This window comes from Salvelinus alpinus, chromosome 32 (assembly GCF_045679555.1).
Source record: "Salvelinus alpinus chromosome 32, SLU_Salpinus.1, whole genome shotgun sequence".
Taxonomy (NCBI): Eukaryota; Metazoa; Chordata; class Actinopteri; order Salmoniformes; family Salmonidae; genus Salvelinus; species Salvelinus alpinus.
The window spans coordinates 2,171,955-2,193,132 of NC_092117.1; the positions used below are offsets into that span (position 1 = coordinate 2,171,955).

The 21,178-nt window shown below is 41.6% G+C and overlaps 1 protein-coding gene across 2 annotated transcripts in view; it reads left to right on the plus strand.

Annotated features, from left to right (window-relative positions):
- The window catches only part of wdr11 (WD repeat domain 11), a 142,135-nt gene that overhangs the window by 38,431 nt on the left and 82,526 nt on the right, over positions 1-21,178 (plus strand). Inside the window, exons 6-10 of one of the 2 annotated variants that reach the window (XM_071379724.1) lie at positions 4,309-4,477; positions 9,310-9,409; positions 9,790-10,000; positions 10,083-10,183; positions 16,283-16,459. In XM_071379724.1, coding sequence (XP_071235825.1) covers positions 4,309-4,477; positions 9,310-9,409; positions 9,790-10,000; positions 10,083-10,183; positions 16,283-16,459 — 758 coding nt within the window. The remainder of the gene's footprint in view (positions 1-4,308; positions 4,478-9,309; positions 9,410-9,789; positions 10,001-10,082; positions 10,184-16,282; positions 16,460-21,178) is intronic. The other variant, XM_071379725.1, reaches the window with a different exon arrangement.

Genomic DNA, 21,178 nt, shown 5'->3' on the forward strand with positions numbered 1-21,178 from the left:
CGGGTCCTTTTCCAGCATACCCGGAAGCTACCGAGATGGAGAGAGAGAGGAACAGAACAAACAAAGCGCTCATCCACAACATTGATAAGTATAATAAATATTGCATATCTTAAATATGAACACTGACAAGTGTGAAATGTATGTACTAAGACAGAAGTTAATTTGTGTGTCGACCCACATTGTTAACTTATCTTATAACGGAGCAGGGAGGAGTGATGAATATGTGCGTGCGTTAAAGTGCCAAATGCTGCCCGCAAAAAACAGTAATACCTTATTTACATACACTACTGTTCAAAGGTTTGGGGTCACTTAGAAAAAAAGCATTTTTTTGTCCATTAAAATAACATCAAATTCATCAGAAATAGTGTAGATATTGTTAATGTTGTAAATGACTATTGTAGCTGGAAACGGTTGATAAAAAAAAAAAAAAAAAAAAAAACGTTTTTTATTGAATATCTAAATTGATTGATCATTAGAAAACCCTTTTGCAATTGTTGGCACAGCTAAAAAAACGTTAGACTAGTTGAGTATCTGGAGCATCAGCATTTGTGGGTTCGATTACAGGCTCAAAATGGCCAGAAACAAAGAACTTTCTTCTGAAACTCGTCAGTAAAAAAACAATTTTTTTATACTTGTGCAAAAATGTCAACCTCTCTTTGCTTTGTCATTATGGGGTATAGTGTCTAGTTAAATGAGTGAATTGTTTTTTAAATCAATTTTATAATAAGGCTCTAATGTAGCAAAGTGGAAAAAGTCAAGGGGTCTAAATACTTTCTGAATGCGCTGTATTTCAGTCTGTAATCTAGTATATATATATATATATATATATAGTCTGTAAAGCCCTTATGTGGGACAAAACGTATTCTGATTGGCTGGGCCTGGCTCCCCAGTAGGTGGGCCTATGCTCCCCCCAAGGCCCACCCATGTCTGCGCCCCTGCCCAGTCATGTGAAATCGTTAGATTAGGGCCTAATGAATTATTTCCATTTACTTTTTCCTTCTATGAACTGTAACGCAATAAAATTGATGAAATTGTTGCACTTTATATTTTTGTTCAGTATAAATATAATTTGTATTCACGATGGTGTTTGCTTCACTGGTTGCCCTTGTGGCAACAGGTCACAAATATTGCTGCTGGGATTGCACACTGGTATTTCACCTAATATTTATGGGAGTTTATCAAAATTTGATTTGTTTTCAAATTCTTTGGGTCTGTGTAATAAGAGGGGAATATGTGTCTTTTTAATATGGTCGGGTCAGTTTCCACCAAATGTGGGCAGTGGGCACATTTGTGGGCAGCCGGTGTTCTCTCAAGAACCAGGTCTGGCTACGGCGGCCTCTCAGTAGAAGGACTATGATCACCTTAATTTTGGGTAAATCACAATGGTCAGGTATTCTGCCACTGGTACTCTCTGTTTAGGGCTAAATAGCTTAGTTTTTTTTGTTTAGTTCTTTTGTGCCAAGTAATTCTTTTTTTTGTTTTCTCATGATTTGGTTGGGTCGAATTGTGTTGTTTTCGTGGGGCTCAGTGGCATCTCTTTGTGTTTGTGAACAGAGCCCCAAGACCAGCTTGCTGATGGGGACTGTTCTCTCAGTTCATCTCTCTATAGGTGATGTGAGGTTTGGGAATTGCTGTTGAATTAAACCATATTTTTTTTATGGATCTTGATAATTAGAAGATATCGTCCTTATTCTGCTTTGCATGCATTATATAGTGTTTTACATTGTTCACGGGAGATGTTTTGCAGAATTCTGCATGCATATTCTCAATTTAGTGTTTGTCCCATTTGGTGAATTCTTGGTTGGTTAGCGGACCCCAGACCTCACAACCGTAGAGGGCAGTGGTTTCTATAACTGATTTAAGTATTTTTTTGCTAGATCCTAATTGGGATGTCAAATTTTATGGTCCTTTTGATGGCATAGAATGCCCTTTTTGCCATGTCTCAGATCGTTCATAGCTTTGTGGAAGTTAAATAGTTTTTTGTGCTCTAGAACAACAGTGTCTAGATGGAATTTGTATTTGTGGTCCTGGCATCTGGACCTTTTTTTGGAACACCATTATTTTTGTCTTACTGAGATTCACTGTCAAGGCCCAGGTCTGACAGACTCTGTGCAGAATATCCAGGTGCTGCATTAGGCCCTCCTTAGTTGTGGACAGAACCACTAGATCATCAGTAGACATTTCACTTCAGATTCTAGAAGGTTGAGGCCGGGTGCTGCAGACTGTTATAGTGCACTCGCCAATTCATTGATATGCAGTACCAGTCAAAAGTTTGGACGACACAAAAAGTGTTAAACAAATCAAAGTATATTTTAGGATCTTCAAAGTAGCCACCCTTTGCTTTGATGACACTTTGCACACTCTTGGCATTCTCTCAACCAGCTTCATGCGGTAGTCATCTGGATTGCATTTCAATTAACAGGTGTGCTGCCTTAAGTTAATTTGTGTAATTCCTTTCCTTAATGCGTTTGAGCCAATCAGTTGTGTTGTGACAAGGTAGGAGATGGCACTATTTGTTTAAAAGACCAAGCTCTCTGTTTATTATGTATGCATAGTCACTTCACTACATGTACAAATTACCCGCACACTACCCTCTGTATATAGCGTTACCTTTTATAATTTTTTACTTTCGTTTATTTGGTAAATATTTTCTTAACTCTTCTTGAACTGCACTGTTGGTTAAGTAGGCATTTCACTGTAAGGTCTACACTTGTTGTGTTCGGCGTATGTGACGTGATGGTTTTTCAAATCAAACTATGATGAAACTGACTCATGAGGAAGACCCAGAATTACCTCTGCTGCAGAGGATAAGTTAATTAAAAATATATATTTAATCTTTATTTAACTATGCAAGTCAGTTAATTAAGAACAATTCTTATTTACAATGACGGTCTACCCCGGCCAAACCCTAACCCATTAGAGTTACCAGCCTCAGAAATGGCAGCCCAAATAAATGCTTCACAGAGTTCAAGAAACAGACGCATCTCCTCATCAACTGTTCAGAGGAGACTGTGTGAATCAGGCCTTCATGGTTGAATTGCTGCAAAGAAACCGGTACTAAAGGACACCAATAAGAAGACTTGCTTGGGCCAAGAAACACGGGCAATAGACATTAGACCGTTGGAAATCTGTCTTTTGGTCTTGTCTGATGAGTCCAAATTTGAGATTTTCGGTTCCAACCGCTGTGTCTTTGTGAAACTCAGAGTAGGTGAACAGATGATCTCCGCATGTATGGTTTCAACCATGAAGCATGGAGAAGGAGGTGTGGCTGACACTGTCTGTGATTTATTTAGAATTCAAGCCACACTTATCCAGCATGGCTACCACAGCATTCTGCAGCAATATGCCACCCCGTCTGGTTTGCGCTTGGTGGGACTATCATTTTGCAGATTGAAGGAAAAGCAGCCAAGAAGTGCTCAGCATATGTGGGAACTCAAGACTGCTGGAAAAGTATTCCAGGTGAAGCTGGTTGAGAGAATGCCAAGAGTGTTCAAAGCTGTCATCAAGGCAAAGGGTGGGAACTTTGAATCTCAAATATAAGATATATTTTGATTTGTTTTTTGTTACAACGTGATTCCATATGTGTTATTTCATAGTTTTGATGTCTTCACTATTATTCTACAATGTAGAAATTAGTAAAAAATAAAGAAGAACCCTTGAGTAGGTGTGTCAACTTTTGACTAGTATTGTATGTACTTCTACAGTGTGTGGCAATTCTTCAGTGGATGAATAAAATTAGCAGGTAAATTCAGCGTGTCATTGTGAGATGAAGCTAAGATGCTATAACTAAAGGATAACATGTCCATAACAATTCTGGCAATGCATTATACTCCACCAATAATTAAGTAGATTTTTCCGATCCAGAACGGGACATAAAGCAAGCACACCCCCTGGACATTGAACAGGACACTCATTTATTGCAGGGCCTTACCCCCAATTCATCTCCTTAATGCTGAGTGCCAAGCAGAGAGGGTCTGATTTTATTTTCAAATATTGTTTTAAGTCAAATGTCTCGACCAGGAATCAAACCCCCGACCTTCCTATCACAGGGCGGACACTCTAACCACAATGCCACTGAGTTGGTCAAAAACTGCATCATTAGACAGCGTAATACCTGCTGGTTTAAAGTTTGTCAGTCAAAGTTAACGACTGTGATGTGTTTCATGAAAACCAAATTAATGGAAGGGCCATTCCTATTCAAGTCACTGTTCCATGATGAGCGGATAGGCAGCCGTATTGAATATACCCATTCCAGGAATTAAAATCAGGAAGTTAATTATAATTCTATGGGTGTGTTCCTCTCGTCAGAGCGGAGGCTGTAACCCTGAATGCAGACTGCCTGCAGCTGTCCTACCTGCCCTCCAAGAGGAACCACATGCTGCTGCTCTACCCCAGAGAGATCCTCATCCTGGACCTTGAGCTCAGCCAGACCGTGGGTGTGGTGGCCATTGAACGATCCGGCGTGCCCTTCATTCAGGTGGGACGCAACACACACACACACACACACACACACACACACACACACACTCCAGTCTCACCTCAACCTACCCTCAACTCAATTAAACCCCTGTGCAATCAGTGTTTTATATGGTACTTTACAAATATACAGTTGAAGTCGGAAGTTTACATACACCTTAGCCAAATACATTTAAACTCAGTTTTTCACAATTATTTCTAGTAAAAATTCCCTGTCTTAGGTCAGTTAGGATCACCACTTTATTTTAAGAATGTGAAATGTCAGAATAATAGTAGAGTGATTTATTTATTTTATTTCTTTCATCACATTCCCGGTGGGTCAGAATTTTACATACACTCAATTATTATTTGGTAGCATTGCCTTTAAATTGTTTAACTTGGGTCAAACGTTTCAGGTAGCCTTCCACAAGGGTCCCACAATAAGTTGGGGGAATTTTGGCCCATTCCTCCTGACAGAGCTGGTGTAACTGAGTCAGGTGTGTAGGCCTCCTAGCTTTCAGTTCTGCCCACAAATGTTCTATAGGATTGAGGTCAGGGCTTTTGTGATGGCCATTCCAATACGTTGAGTTTGTTGTCCTTATGCCATTTTGCCACAACTTTGGAAGTATGCTTGGGGTCATTGTCCATTTGGAAGACCCATTTGCGACCAAGCTTTAACTTCCTGCCTGATGTCTTGAGATGTTGCTTCAATATATCCACATAATTGTCCCTCATGATGTCATCTAGTTTGAAGTGTACCAGTCGCTCCTGCAGCAAAGAACCCCCACAACATGATGCTGCCACCCCGTGCTTCACGGTTGGGATGGTGATCTTCGGCTTACTAGCCACCCCCTTTTTCCTCCAAACATAACGATGGTCATTATGGCCAAACAGTTCTATTTTTGTTTCATCAGACCAGAGGACATTTCTCCAAAAAGTACAATCTTTGTCCCCATTTGCAGTTGCAAACCGTAGACTGGCTTTTTTATGGCAGTTTTGGAGGTGGCTTCTTCCTTCCTCGGTGGCCTTTCAGGTTATGTCGATATAGGACTCGTTTTACTGTGGATATAGATACTTTTGAACCAGATTTGTGGAGGTCTACAATTTTTTTCTGAGTTCTTGGCTGAATTCTTTTGATTTTCCCATGATGTCAAGCAAAGAGGCACTTAGTTTGAAGGTAGGCTTTGAAATATATCCACAGGTACACGTTCAATTGACTCAGGCTAATTGACATAACTTATCAGAAGCTTCTAAAGCCATGGCATTATTTTCTGGAATTTTCCAAGCTGTTTAAAGGCACAGTCAATTTAGTGTATCTAAACTTCTTACCCACTGGAATTGTGATACAGTGAGTTATACGTGAAATCATCTGTCTCTCAACCATTGCTGGAAAAATGACTTGTCAAGCACAAAGTAGATGTCCTAACCGACTTCACAAAACTATAGTTTGTTAACAAGAAATGTGTGGAGTGGTTGAAAACCGTGTTTTAATGACTCCAACCTAAGTCTATTTAAACTTCCGACTTCAACTGTATATATTTTAGGTTCATTGTTGAAATATTGACAGTTCTGCTGCAAAAACAATTTTCCTCTGTGCATGGTCAAGTTTTTTACTTGAAACAACAGATACAGTGCCTTCAGAAAGTATTCATGCCCTTTGACTTATTCCACATGTTGTTGTTAAGCCTGAAATTCAAAAGATTGACCAATTTTTCACGCAATACCCCATGATGACAAAGTGAAACAGGTTTTTTGCAAATGTATTAAAAATGAAATACAGAAATATAAATTTACATAAGTATTCACACCCCTTTGCCATGACACTCCAAATTGAGTTCAGGTGCATCCAATTTAATTGAATGATCCTAGAAGTCACTACAATTTGGTTGGAGTCCACCTGTGGTCAATTCAATTGTTTGGACATGATTTAGAAATAAGACACCTGTCTATTTAAGGTCCCACAGTTGACAGTGCATCTCAGAGCAGAAACTATACCATATAGTGCAAGGACCTGTCCGTATATCTCCAATATATAATCGTGATATACGGCATATCTCTGGGGGAGTGTATAAAACAATTTCTAGTGTTGACAGTTTCCAAGAGCACAGTAGTCTCCATAATTAGGAAATTGAAAAGATATGTAACTACCTAGACTCTGCCTAGAGCTGGTAGTCTGACCAAATTGAGCAACCGGGCAAGAATGGCCTTGTTCAGGGAGGTGACCAAGAACCAAATGACCGCTCTGACAGAACTACAAAGTTCCTTGGCTGAGATGGGAGAACCTAATAGAAGGACAACAGTCTCTACAACAGACTTTGTGGAAATGTGAAAGGAATGTAGGAGAATATAGCACATTAGATCTGGTAAAAGATAATACAAAAAAAATAAAAAAAAATTTTTTTTTTACCATCTTTGAATTGCAAGAGGAGGCCGTAATGTATTATTGAAGCCCCGTTGCAATTTAGATTTTGGCCACTAGATGGCAACAGTATATGTGCAAAGTTTTAGACTGATCCAATGAACCATAGCATTTCTGTTCAAAATGTTGTATCAATACTGCCCAAATGTGCCTAATGTGTTTATTAATAACTTTTCATGTAAAAAAAACTGCACTCTCCTCAAACATTAGCATGGTATTTTTTCACTATAATAGCTACTGTAAATTGAACAGTGCAGTTAGATTAACACGAATTTAAGCTTTCTGACAATATCAGATATGTCTATGTCCTGGGAAATGTTCTTGTTAGTTACAACCTCAGGCTAATGCGATTAGCATATGTTAGCTCAACCGTCTCGCAGACGATCCTGAAGAAGTTTTAATGCGTTTGAGCCGATCAGTTGTGTTGTGACAATATAGGGATGGTATACAGAAGAAGGCCTTATTTTTTTAAATACAAAGTCCATATTATGGTAAGAATAGCTCAAATAAGCAAAGAGAAACAACACTCCATCCTTACTTTAAGACATGAAGGTCAGTCAATCCGGAAAATTTGAAGAACTTTGAAAGTTTCTTCAAGTGCAGTCGCAAAAACCATCAAACGCTATGATGAACCTGGCTCTCATGAGGACAGCCACAGGAAAGGAAGACCCAGAGTTACCTCTGCTGCAGAGGATAAGTTCATTAGAGTTACCAGCCTCAGAAATTGCAGCCCAAATAATTGCTTCAGAGTTCAAGTAACAGACACATCTCAACATCAGCTTTTCAGAGGAGACTGTGTGAATCAGGCCTTCATTAATACAAAGAAACTACTACTAAAGGACACATAAGACTTGCTTAGACCAAGAAACACGAGCAATGGACATTAGACTGGTAGAAATCTGTCCTTTGGTCTGATGAGTCCGATTTTTGGTTCCAATCGCTGTGTCTTTGTGAGACGCAGATTAGGTGAACGGATGATCTTTACTTGTGTGGTTCCCACTGTGAAGCATGGAGGAAGAGGTGTGGGGTGCTTTTCTGGTGTCACTTGCTGTGATTTATTTATAGTTCAAGGCCTGCTTGACCAGCATGGCTACCACAGCATTCTGCAGTGATACGTCATCCCATCTGGTTTGGGCTTAGTGGGACTATCATTTGTTTTTTAACAGGACAATGACCCAACACACCTCCAGGCTGTCTAAGGGCTATTTGACCAAGAAGGGGAGTGATTGAGTGCTGCATCAGATTACCTGGCCATTTGAAATGGTTTGGGATGAGTTGGACTGCAGAATGAAGGAAAGCAGCTGACAAGTGCTCAGCATATGAGGGAACTCCTTTAAAACTGTTGGAAAAGCATTCTAGGTTAAGCTGGTTGAGAGAATGCCAAGAGTGTGCAAAGCTGTCATCAAGGCAAAGGGTGGCTACTTCGAAGAAACTAAAATGTAAAACATATTTTGGTTTAACACTTTTTTTTGGTTACTACATGATTCCATGTGTTATTTCATAGTTTAGTTTTCTTCACCATTTTTCTAGAATGTAGAAAATAGTAAAAATAAAGAAAAACCCTTGAATTAGTAAGTGTGTCCAAACTTCTGACTGGTACTGTATGTCCGTCTGTTTGGGTTCACAAGTGTGTAGCATACACTGTACACGTTTCAGTACAGCAGCCCAGCCCAAGTCACAGGGCAGTAGTAGAGGAGCAGCATTACTCAGCCTTTGAGGTTCTGTCCATCAGTTGCAGGGTTCTCGCTAAGTGTTGTAAAGTGCTTGTCACAGCTAATTTGCATGAGTGATGATACTGCTGCAGTGAAGAAGGCTCTGAGTCCAGCCTGGACTGTGGTAGAGGATAGGGAGCCAGGGACACACACTAAGACACACACACACACACACACACAGATGCACAACCACACTGTCATTAGAGATAGTTACACATTCACAATTACCCAGTCACATTCCTAGAAAGACACAATATGCTGAATCCCCAGCCAGTCCATTTCTCTTCCACTTCCCCTCGGCCCTCCGTTTGTGCATTAACACACGCCTCTTCCATATGTAGTGATGTCCCAAAGTTAAGGGGGTGAAATCATCTAGTACGTAGGGGATAAGGAGACCCTCTGATAGCCACTTCGGCCACGCTTATTGATCCCTCTGTGGCTAAGTTGGTAGAGCATGCAACTTGCAACGTCATGAGTGTGGGTTCGATTACTGCTGGGGGCACCCATATAAAAACAATCATGCACACATGACTAAGTCGCTTTGGTTTAAAAGTATCTGCTTGATGGCGTATTATATTATCCGTTCACCGCTCTTGTAGTCACCCTCTGATAGGGATAACAGAGGGACTTCCAAGTGAGTTGCTTGAGGCTATGGGCTAGTTTGGGATTGGGGGATATTTTCACCCAATCACATCGTTCTCCTGTTCTACTTCCTTTATCCAGGTGATCCCCTGTGCCCAAAGAGACGCCCTCTTCTGTCTCCACGAGAACGGCTGCATCACTCTGAGGGTGTGTCGCTCCACCACTGCACCCGACGAATCAGGCAAGCACCCCTCCTCTACTGTCACTCACACAGTCAGTCAATCTTCTCTCAAAAACAAGAACTCCTCTACTCTACATCTGTCACTCACTCGTTCCATTCATCCATCCTCTCTCGAAAAGAACTAATCTACTCTCACACTCTGTCCATCTGTCAATCACTCCTCCATTCAGCCATCTAGCAGCCTAGACTACAATAAATAACCCATAACTCTTGCACGTCAATGGACTGTATATTTTCACATTCTCATTATTCTCTGTTAGTGAGAAGTGCTGATGACCCTGAAAGCGGGGAGTCAATTGCGTTATCTTTCTCCCCCAATTTCTTTCTTTCTCTCTCGTTCTCCCTCCTCACTCTCCATCTCGTAATGTGTGTGTGTGTAGTAGCAGCGTCAGACCCAGAGCAGAGTGTCCAGGAGCTGGTGTATGACCTGCGTTCCCAGTGTGATGCCATCAGGGTCACCAAGACCGTGCGACCTTACCGCATGGTCATCTGCCCGGTCAATGAGAACAACGCCGCCCTGACGGTCAGCGACGGCCGTGTTATGCTGTGGGAGCTCAAAGCCCACATGTCCAAGCCCACGGTCAACCCCAAGTGTGTATACATACATACATACATACATACATACACTTTGAACATGTTTTGTTTAGTTATAATAATTCCCTCCCTGCCTCAGCTCGGGTTTGTCCCCCCTCTACGCTCCTGTGGCATTCTGTGGTTCACCACTGGGTCAGAACCAGAAGAAGATTCAGGACCTGTCTCTTAACACCATGATCGGTACGCATATCTCATCTCAACTAGACACACCTGGGGCATGTTCATTAGGAGAAACCATAGAAAAAAAAATTGCAATTGAAAATGAGCATTTCTTATTGGACAAGTTCAGATAGACTCTCCCTGTTTTGGACCGTTTCCTTTCTTTTTTGTGCCTAATGAACACAACACATGCCTGGGCTCTTTTGTATTCACTCAACACAGAAATCAATACATTCAGGTCATGCTTCTAATCTATGACTTATAAATCATCTTATCGCGTACACAGTATAGTAGTGTGTTCAAGGCAGCAATCACCATCCTCAATTCTCTTGAAAAACGAATCATTCGTGATGAGGCAAGTCTTAGAATCTTTTCAGAAGACCGACAATAAAGAATCCAAACACCGGCTGTGTGCCAGGGCCCTTTAGACATCCTTTATTGCAGTTTGTCTGAGCCGTGTGCACTCTTAGCCCCGAGGCGACCATTAGCTCTCCCCCTTCTGTCATTTCTTGTTTCTCATCAACCCTGACTCGCTGACTGCTCCTCGCACTGAAAACCCCAGCAAAAGAGATCTTGTGGGTGGATGTTACTTTTATCTCTCTCTTTCTATCCATCTGTCTTTCTTACTATATGTCTTGCTTTATCTCTATCTGTTGCTCTCCTCTCTCTTACTCCCCTCCCTCTCTCGCGTTCTCCCTACCTCTAACTAGCTATGGCTGTAGACATCTAAATGCTGACATTGTGTTGTGCTCTTTAGATTTGAGACAGAAGGAAGCAGCTAATAAAGAATACTAGTGTGTACATGTGGATGGGCGGTGGGAGATTCAATGTGCGTCAGTTAGTGTTGCGTATGAGAGCCATTGGTTTTGTTTTGTGTTCTGGAGTATACACTGTACAGTGGGGCAAAGAAGTATTTAGTCAGCCACCAATTGTGCAGGTTCTCCCACTTAAAAAGATGAGAGAGGCCTGTAATGTTCATCATAGGTACACTTCAACTATGACAGACAAAATGAGAAACAAAAATCCAGAAAATCACATTGTAGGATTTTTAATGAATTTATTTGCAAATTATGGTGGAAAATAAGTATTTGGTCACCAAATACCACAATAATAATGGTGGCGAAGTAATTACAATATAGCAGTTTAACACTGGAATGGTAGAATGTGCAGAAGATGAATGTGCCAGTAGAGATACTGGGGTGCAAAGGAGCAAGGTAAATAAATATATACAGTATGGGGATGAGGTAGATTGGATGGTCTATTTACAGATGAGCTATGTACAGGGATCAGTGAGCTGCTCTGACAGCTGGTGCTTAAAGCTAGTGAGAGAGGTAAGAGTCTCCAGCTTTAGTGATTTTTGCAGTTCGTTCCGGTCATTGGCAGCAGAGAACTGGAAGGAGAGGCGGCCAAAGGAAGAATTGGCTTTGGGGGTGACCAGTGAGATATACCTGCTGGAGCGCGTGCTACGGGTGGGTGCTGCTATGGTGACCAGTGAGCTGAGATAAGGCGGGGCTTTACCTAGCAGAGACTTGTAGATGACCTGGAGCCAGTGGGTTTGGCGACGAGTAGGAAGCGAGGGCCAGCCAATGAGAGCATACAGGTCGCAGTGGTGGGTAGTATATGGGGCTTTGGTGACAAAACGAGTGGCACTGGGATAGACTGCATCCAATTTGTTGAGTAGAGTGTTGGAGGCTATTTTGGCAATGACATCGCCGAAGTCGAGGATCGGTAGGATGGTCAGTTTTACGAGGGTATGTTTGGCAGCATGAGTGAAGGATGCTTTGTTGCGAAATAGGAAGCCAATTCTAGATTTAACTTTGGATTAGAGATGTTTGATGTGAGTCTGGTAGGAGAGTTTACAGTCTACCAGACACCTAGGTATTTGTAGTTGTCCACATATTCTAAGTCAGAACCGTCCAGAGTAGTGATGCTGGATGTGCGGGCAGGTGCGGGCAGCGATCGGTTGAAGAGCATGCATTTAGTTTTACTTGCATTTAAGAGCAGTTGGAGGCCACGGAAGGAGAGTTGTATGGCATTGAAGCTCATCTGGAGGTTAGTTAACACAGTGTCCAAAGAAGGGCCAGAGGTATACAGAATGGTGTCGTCTGCGTTGAGGTGGATCAGAGACTCACCAGCAGCAAGAGCGACATCATTGATATATACAGAGAAGAGATTTGGCCTGAGAATTGAACCCTGTGGCACCCCCATAGAGACTGGCAGAGGTCCGGACAACAGGTCCTCCGATTTGACACACTGAACTCTATCAGAGAAGTAGTTGGTGAACCAGACGAGGCAATCATTTGAGAAACCAAGGCTGTTGAGTCTGCCAATAAGAATGTTGTGATTGACAGTTGAAAGCCTTAGCCAGGTTGATGAATACGGCTGCACAGTAATGTCGCTTATTGATGGCGGTTATGATATCGCTTAGGACCTTGAGCGTGGCTGAGGTGCACCCATGACCAGCTCTGAAACCCGATTGCATAGCGAAGAAGGTACGGTGGCATTCGAAATGGTCGGTGATCTGTTTGTTAACTTGGCTATCGAAGACCTTAGAAAGGCAAGGTAGAATAAATATAGGTCTGTAGCAGTTTGGATCTCTCCCTTTGAAGAGGGGGATGACCGCGGTAGCTTTCCAATCAATGGGAATCTCAGACGATATGAAAGAGAGGTTGAACAGGCTAGTAATAGGGGTTGCAAAAATTTCAGCAGATAATTTTAGAAAGAAAGGGTCCAGATTGTCTAGCCCGGCTGATTTGTGGGGGTCCAGATTTTGCAGCTCTTTCAGAACATCAGCTGACTGGATTTGGGTGAAGGGGAAATGGGGGGAGGCTTGGTCAAGTTGCTGTGGGGGGTTCAGGGCAGTTGACCAGGGTATAGGGGTAGCCAGGTGGTAAGCATGGCCAGCTGTAGAAAAATGCTTGTTGAAATTCTCAATTATTGTGGATTTATCGGTGGTGACAGTGTTTCCTAGCCTCAGTTCAGTGAGCAGCTGGGAGGAGGTGCTTTTATTCTCCATGGACTTTAGTGTCCCAGAACTTTTTGGAGTTATTGCTACAGGATGCAAATTTCTGCTTGAAAAAGCTAGCCTTAGCTCTCTAACTGCCTGTGTATATTTGTTCCTAACTTCCCTGAAAAGTTGCATATCACGGGGGCTGTTAGACGCTAATGCAGAACAGGATGTTTTTGTGCTGGTCAAGGGCTGTAAGGTCTGGAGAGAACCAGAAGGGCTATATCTGTTCCTGGTTCAATTTTTTTTTAATGCTGCATGCTTATTTAATATGTTGAGGAAGGCACTTTTAATGAATAACCAGGCATCCTCTACTGACGGGATGAGGTCAATATCCTTCCAGGATACCCGGGCCAGGTCGATTAGAAAGGCCTGTTCGCTGAAGTATTTTAAGGAGCGTTTGACCGTGATGAGGGGTTGTTGTTTGACCGCAGACCCATTGCGGATGCAGGCAATGAGGCAGTGATCGCTGAGATCTTGGTTGAAAACAGCAGAGGTGTATTTGGAGGGCAAGTTGGTTAGGATGATATCTAAGAGGGTGCCCGTGTTTACGGATTTGGGGTTGTACCTGGTGGGTTTATTGATAATTTGTGTGAGACTGAGGGCATCAAGCTTAGATTGTAGGATGGCCGGGGTGTTAAGCATGTCACAGTTTAGGTCACCTAGCAGATTCAATTCAATTTTCACGGAACCTCTTGTTGCAATTTCGATGAGGCTCTCTTGTTCAGATATCGGTAAGTGAACTGGAGGCAGGGCATGAAAGGGATAACCTGTTTGGCACAGGCGTGCCGCTAGCAACCCACCTCAACAACATCCGGTGAAATTGCAGAGTGCCAAATTCAGATTACAGAAATAGAATACTATTAGCATTGAGCACGTGTGCCCTAGGAAGTCCACTGTGTGCTCACCCTATACTAACATATCTACTTCTGCTAAGCTTTCCAGTAAAGTAATAAAAATAAGTATTCATCGCAGAAGAAAAGTGCTCAAAATAGCCCATGTTAACATATGTGGCTTTATAAACAATATTCATGAAATCATTAATTTGCTAGTAACAAATTACATTCATATTCCATCTCTGAAACTCACTTCGATAATACCTTTGATACAGTGGTAGCAATACAATGTTATAACATTTACAGAAAAAATTGAAATGCCAATGGTGGTTTTGCTGTTTATATTCAGAACCACATTCCTGTAAAGATTAGAGAGGATCTCATGTTAACTGTTGAAGTTGTATGGCGACAGGTTCATCTGCCTCACCTAAAGCCCATTCTGGTGGGAAGCTGCTATTGACCAAGTGCTAACAGTCAGTATCTGGATAACGTGTGACATGTTTGATCATCTGTGTGATATCAACAGAGGTTTATTTTCTGGGTGATTTTAAATATTGACTGGATTTCATCAAGCTGCCCACTCAAGAAACATCTTCAAACTGTAACCAATCCCTGCAACCTGGTTCGTTATCTATCAACCTACCAGGGTAGTTACAAACAGCGCAGGAAGCAAATCATCAACATGTATTGATGACATCTTATGCTGCAGAAATTTGCTTGAAAGCAGTATCCAGATCCATCGAATGTAGTGATCACAATATAGTAGCCATATCTAGGAAAACCAGAGTTCCAAATGCTGGGCCTAATATAATGTATAAGAGGTCATACAATACGTTTTGTAGTGATTCCTATGTTGTTGATGTAAAGAATATTAGTTGGTCAGTGGTGTGTAATGAGGAGCAACCAGACGCTGCACTTGACACATTTATGAAATTGCTTATTCCAGTTACTAATAAGCATTCACCTATTAAGAAAATTACTTTAAAAACTGTTAAATCCCCATGGATTGATGATCAATTTAAAAATTGTGTGGTTGAGAGGGATGAGGCAAAAGAAATGGCAAAAAAGTTTGCCTGCACAACCGATTTGCAAACATATTGCAAATTGAGAAATCATGTGACTAAACTGAATAAAAATAAGAAACTACAATATGAAACAAAGATAAATGACATACGGAATGATTTTGAAAAGCTTTGGAGCACCTTAAGTGAAATTTGGGGGGGGAAAGCAATTTCAGCTCCATCATTCATTGAATCAGATGGCTCATTAATCATAAAACCAACCGATATTGCCTACGACTTTAATGATTTTTTCTTTGGCAAAATGAACAAACTTAGGCATGAAATGCCAGCAACAAACACTGACCCTACACATCCAAGGATACAAGACAAGCATTGTAATTTTGAATTCTGTAAAGTGAGTGTGGAAGAGAGACAACAATACTTTTTTCATATCAGCAATAACAAGGCACAATATATGAATTTACACACAAACAATTATCTGTAAGGTCCCTCAGACGAGCAGTGAATTTCAAACCCAGATTCAACCACAAAGACCAGGGAGGTTTTTCAATGCTTACCAATGGGTTAAAAAAAGTTAGAAAAAAAGCAGACATTGAATATCCCTTTGATTATGGTGAAGTTATTAATTACACTTTGGGTGGTGTATCAATACACCCAGTTACTACAAAGATACAAAGATCCTAACTCACTTGGCCGAGAGGAAGGAAACCGCTCAGGGATTTCACCATGAGGCCAATGGTGACTTTAAAACATGTACAGAGTTTGATGGCTTTGATAGGAGAAAACGGAGTATGGATCAACAATAGTATAGTTACTCCACAATACTAAACTAATTGACACGGTGAAAAGAAGGAAGCCTGTACAGATTACAACTATTCCAAAACTTACATCCTTTTTACAGCAAGGCACAATATATGAATTTACCTTTCAGCAAGACAATAAACTAAAACGCAATACCAAATCTACACTGGAGTTGTTTACCAAGAAGACAGTGAATGTTCTCGAGTGGCCGAGTTAGTTTTAACTTAAACCTACTTGAAAATATATGGCAAGACCTGAAAATGGTTGTCTACTAATGATCAACAACCATTGAACACAACCCCTAGCAATGGTGGTTGTAAACTGTGGCTTGGGAAATAGAACTGAATTATTTATTATTTCTGTAATGAGCTCCAAGAGAGATTGAGTCCTGCTCCTTCTAAAACGGTGAGATCTCTGTTAACCCTTTCCATCCTGTGTGTTGGTGTATATCCAGGTCAGAGTTTGGTTTCAGGAGCAGACCCACCACCCCCCTCACTGCAGCAGGAGGTACAGCTGAAGTTCCTATTGACGGGGCTACTGTCGGGGCTTCCTCTGCCCCCCTTCGCCCTGAGGATGTGCCCCCCACTGACCACCAAGAACATCAACCACTACCAGCCTCTACTGGCTGTGGGTGAGTACTGCAGATCAGTGTGACCCTGTACTTGGGATGGATTTAAATACACACACACGACTGGATAGATGCTTGCTCATACCTCAAGTCTCCCTTTAACACTTGAATGGACCACTTTTCAAGCTAATGAGCAGCCATTCTTACAACTATGAAACAGAAAGTCTGTGTTGGAACACGGTAACAGCTTCTTTTTATAACGACAAAATAAAAATACCCCAACCACCATGTTGAAATTATGAAACATCCGTAGCCTAAACATCATAAGTTTCAAGTGGCCTTGATAAATTGTTAAACTCGGCACAAAAGCAATAACGGCATTATAATGAATATAAGTTGATATGACAGCAGTCAAAAATAGTCCTATTGTCAGCTCGTGCTTATTGTGTGCATCTTCACGCAATGGCATCAGTTGGATTTCATTTAGCTGTTGACACAATTTTCGTAGCTCACTTGCTTGACACACTTTGAGATACCTTTGTTTGGTTGTAGTGTGTAATAGTCTCCAGTTGTCTCTTCATTGTCTTCCTGTTGTCTTGTTATTCTTCAGCACTGTTGTGGAGTACAACGGCTGTGCAGGTGCCTTATTTTGAGCAGAGGGAGGAAGCTCCTGTCTCTCTTTGTTCATGGTGCCAGCCAAACTAGTTTTTTTTGCAAGCAAATTGTTTGCCAGTGAAGTGAAGAAATTGTCCATGGTGACATTTCTCCCCTTGCCCTGGTAAGATTCTACAAACCCTATCACCACATTCTACAACACTTGCTCACTTGCTGCCCGATGTGGATATTTTCCCAGACATTGAAAGCCGGTCAGCATGTACAATTACGCACGCTCTCACTGTGTCGCCTACTTCAAGTAGGCCAGGGTAGACTGATGAGACCACTTTGATTCGGTAGACTAATATAGGATACGTACCATTTTAAGATTAGAATTAGAATTGATCAGTAAAATAGAATGGGCCACCCTGTTCTTTTTTCACAATTGGTGATGACGTAATTATGCATTGTTCACTTCCGCTCGCTCATCAACTCACCAGTTCTCCCCCTTTCTCACCGTCGTCACTTTACTTAAATTTATTTCATCTGTTATGTGTGAAATTTGTTTCGGTATAGTTTAGGTTCAGTTTTGTGGCATTTGTCGGGGTGATTATCAGCTGGGCACTGTACTTTCAACTTTTGGAAAAAGGAGCGGATCAGGCCCTACTGTTGGGAGATGGGGGGGAAATGGGGGCCTTCTTCTATACTAGTATTCTTTATTAGCCCAGCGCCTATGTTTTTTAAGGATGTGCGTATGACCACAAACTTTTCTATAGATGGTACGTCCTTTTCATACGGCACTCCAAACTGCATGACTCCATTACGCACCGCCATTTGGTTGTGGACCTGAGATGGAAAATCTAATTGAAGAGGATTTCAACCTCCGTAAGACATTTGAATTCACAACAGAAGATTATGCCCGTATTATGATGAGACTATTTGTTTGACAATCATGTTGATCCAGTTGAAACAACGGAATCACTACAAAAGAGACTGAGACACTTATGCATCTTCACGCCGTCACTTTGAGCGACATTTTGCGCAAGAAATGGATTCCACGAGGCCTTAGAATCCAGAGGGCACCCACGATCGGCAGAGACGATGAGAACTTCTGTGACAAGTGGTGCCAAATTACGAACAAATGCTCATTTGATCTCATGGCTCTCATTATCCAGGAAATAACTGAGCGACTGGGTGGAATACGTGAGAAGATACAAGCGGGAGATCACAACTGCGCGCAGCAATAACTCACTCGGAGAAACTCCGAAATATGGGGAGAGCACACTGTTGAAATTCAAGACTGACCTGGAGCAGGACATCAGAGCGAGGAATATTAGAAGTTAGAGCGGCACCCCAATGACTATGAACAGAATGAGGTGTATCTGTGGAGAGGGAATCCCCGGCGAGGCCGTAGACCGATGCGCATTGACGTCAAGGCCTACCCAAAACAGGTTACCCTACCTCCACACTCGAGTGCGTCTGCTCTTGATGCATATTCGGATTAAATAAATGATTTTTTTAGGACGCAAGCGAGGGGGAAGAGGATACCCTGAATGGGCCAACACGGGTCAGCAGCACCGCGGTCGTGGAAGAAGTGTTGGAGGGTCAAGAAGAACAGAGGAGCAAGGCTGCTATTGGACACGCAGTCAGAATGCCTGAGTGAAATTAACCTTTCTTCACGTCCCTTCACCACTTCGTGTGAGTTGGCCTTGAGTAAGGGTTTATCTTTTGTCCCCACTGCATCATGTAATGACTTTGACACCACAATAGAGTTTCAGAAATTCTTTCGTACATTGAGATTTAGGGAGTTCTTTTGTCCCATAAATGATGAGTCCAAATGTGGTTGTGTCGAAGTATGTGTGAGACGAGTGTTCAGACTATGGGTGACAAAATAGAGAATTACATTTTCCACAGAATGTATACCCCTTTTCGAGCCAAATCCACCTTTAGTCTGCCCAGAAACCGAGATCCCTCCCTAGAAACATACTGCAGATTGGTGGAAAAAGTTGTCACAGATTTTGAGTAAGAAACGGGAAGAGTAATAATCTCCCTAAAGAACAGAGACAAGCATTGGATGTTTAAAAATGATATATGTATTCCACTTTGATGGTGCATAATGGTTAAGAATTCTCACTCAGAGACTTGTCTAGTTGAATAAAGGTTAAATCAAAATTAAACGGGCGGAGCTGTGGTGGTGGTAAACCATTATGAGTATGTGAATGAGATGCTACCAGCAAGAACATGGAGCACTCCATGTCAGTAAGTCATAATATTATAATGTTTTCTTTACGTTGCATGATACCGTTACAAGAGCTAATACTCCACTCATCCAGTGTAAGGAGTGGAGAAGCCCTATGCACAATACACCGGTCTACTCCTGGAGTAACTCCCTGTCAGAGAGATTGTGACCAAATACCTGTGATCTCTCCAGAGCACAGAAAGATAAGCTCCACTCATAATAGCATTCCTGATACACCTTGTAAACCTTCTTCACTGTGGCAGTCTGCCTGTGATGACATAGCATATTATCCAGGCCCAATGGTTGGATTGGATGTACTCTACTCACTCCAAAACTCATGCTCTCTCCCTGTAAATGTCTCCCAGACTTTAATTTAACCTAACATGTCCACCCCCAGTTGAGTGAGCTGGGCTGTGGAGCTCTAGAGCAGTACATAAAATAAAAAAAACCTGCCACCCTGTTTTCAGCTATCCGCGGACTATTCCCTGAAGAAGGACTCAAGTTGTTCAATGGCCTCATTTTGGCATGACAAAATAAGTTTTGTATAAACACTTTTTTGTTGTTGTAAGATTACAAAACTAACTTTTTCATAGCGTGTTTGTCACTTTGGTCTTCACATTTTTACTGACTTCTGTGGTAAGTTAAACATTAAAGACAAATACTGAGAGCTTTTGATTCAAAAGGTCTAAAATAAATGCAAGTCATGTCCAGAGTGATTTGAATTTTATTAATGTATATCAGGCAAATCACACAGGTGTCAACTAAAATATATATATATCCCTTTTCCAGACAAGATTAAAGAATGGGACAAGTAGACAACGTGAATGTAAGTCAGTGCTTACATCTGTAGCAGTTCAAATGAATTTGAGTGGTTATACATACAATACATGTTGACAGAATGGCTGCGAGCCAGAGAGAGAGACTGTTGCTGTACTCCCAGGTAAGGCCCTTGCTTCTGGAACTACTGAAGGACCCAGTATTCATTCAGGCAGCTTGAAGAAGATCTGTGTCACCATCCGGGCCCATGTCACAGTATGCATTACATTATGTACCATTTATCACCAAAGCCTTGCTAGCATGCACTGCACATGTTGCTGAACAATTCAACTATTGTTAGTGTCATTGATTTATGTAAATTCAGCATTGACTGTAATACCTCTTGGGTCCTGGGGTGAAACGACTGCTGAGATGCTTTGTAAATACAGGCCCTGGTCTTTCTGCGTGCTGCTTTTTAGTGATCTAACTCCATCTGAAATGTAGCTAGCTAAGATGGTGAACTCAGACTGATGGTGGAAGTTTGGTAACATTAGCTAACTTCCCCCCCAGCAGTTTCAATCTAAATGCATTTTTATCACAGAAGACACAATTACAAAATGACTACTTGAGGCATGTTATGATGTAAAACTGTACAATGTATGAGTGCTAAAATGATTTTTATAAGTTGGGTTATTTGAGCCCTGAATGCTGATATCAGACCGTATACCACAGGAATGACAAACATGTAATTTTACTGGTCTAATTATGTTGGTAACCAGTTTATAATAGCAATAAGGCACCTCTGGGGTTTGTGGTATACAGCCAATATAACCCTAACCCTAAGGGCTGTGTCGTGCATAAAGAATATCCGTTAGCAAGGTATATTGGCCATATACCAAAACCCCTCGGGCATTATTGATTTGTGTAACATAAAGCAAGATTATAATGTCGGCCTACTGTAAGGAGTTGACGGCTCATCTCAGTTGGCTCTGTGATCTCTCCAAATGACGCGAAAGATGGATCTCTTCATCTGAAAGTTCATTTTCTTCTATTATTAACACCCCTGAGACGACTGCCACACAGCCTGGCAAATAGATTGCGTTAATACAGATAAAGCAGGAGAAGTGAGGGAGGGTGGGAGGGAGAGAGAGATGAGGTAGTCTTTGGTTGTTTGTAGAATTACACTGGACATA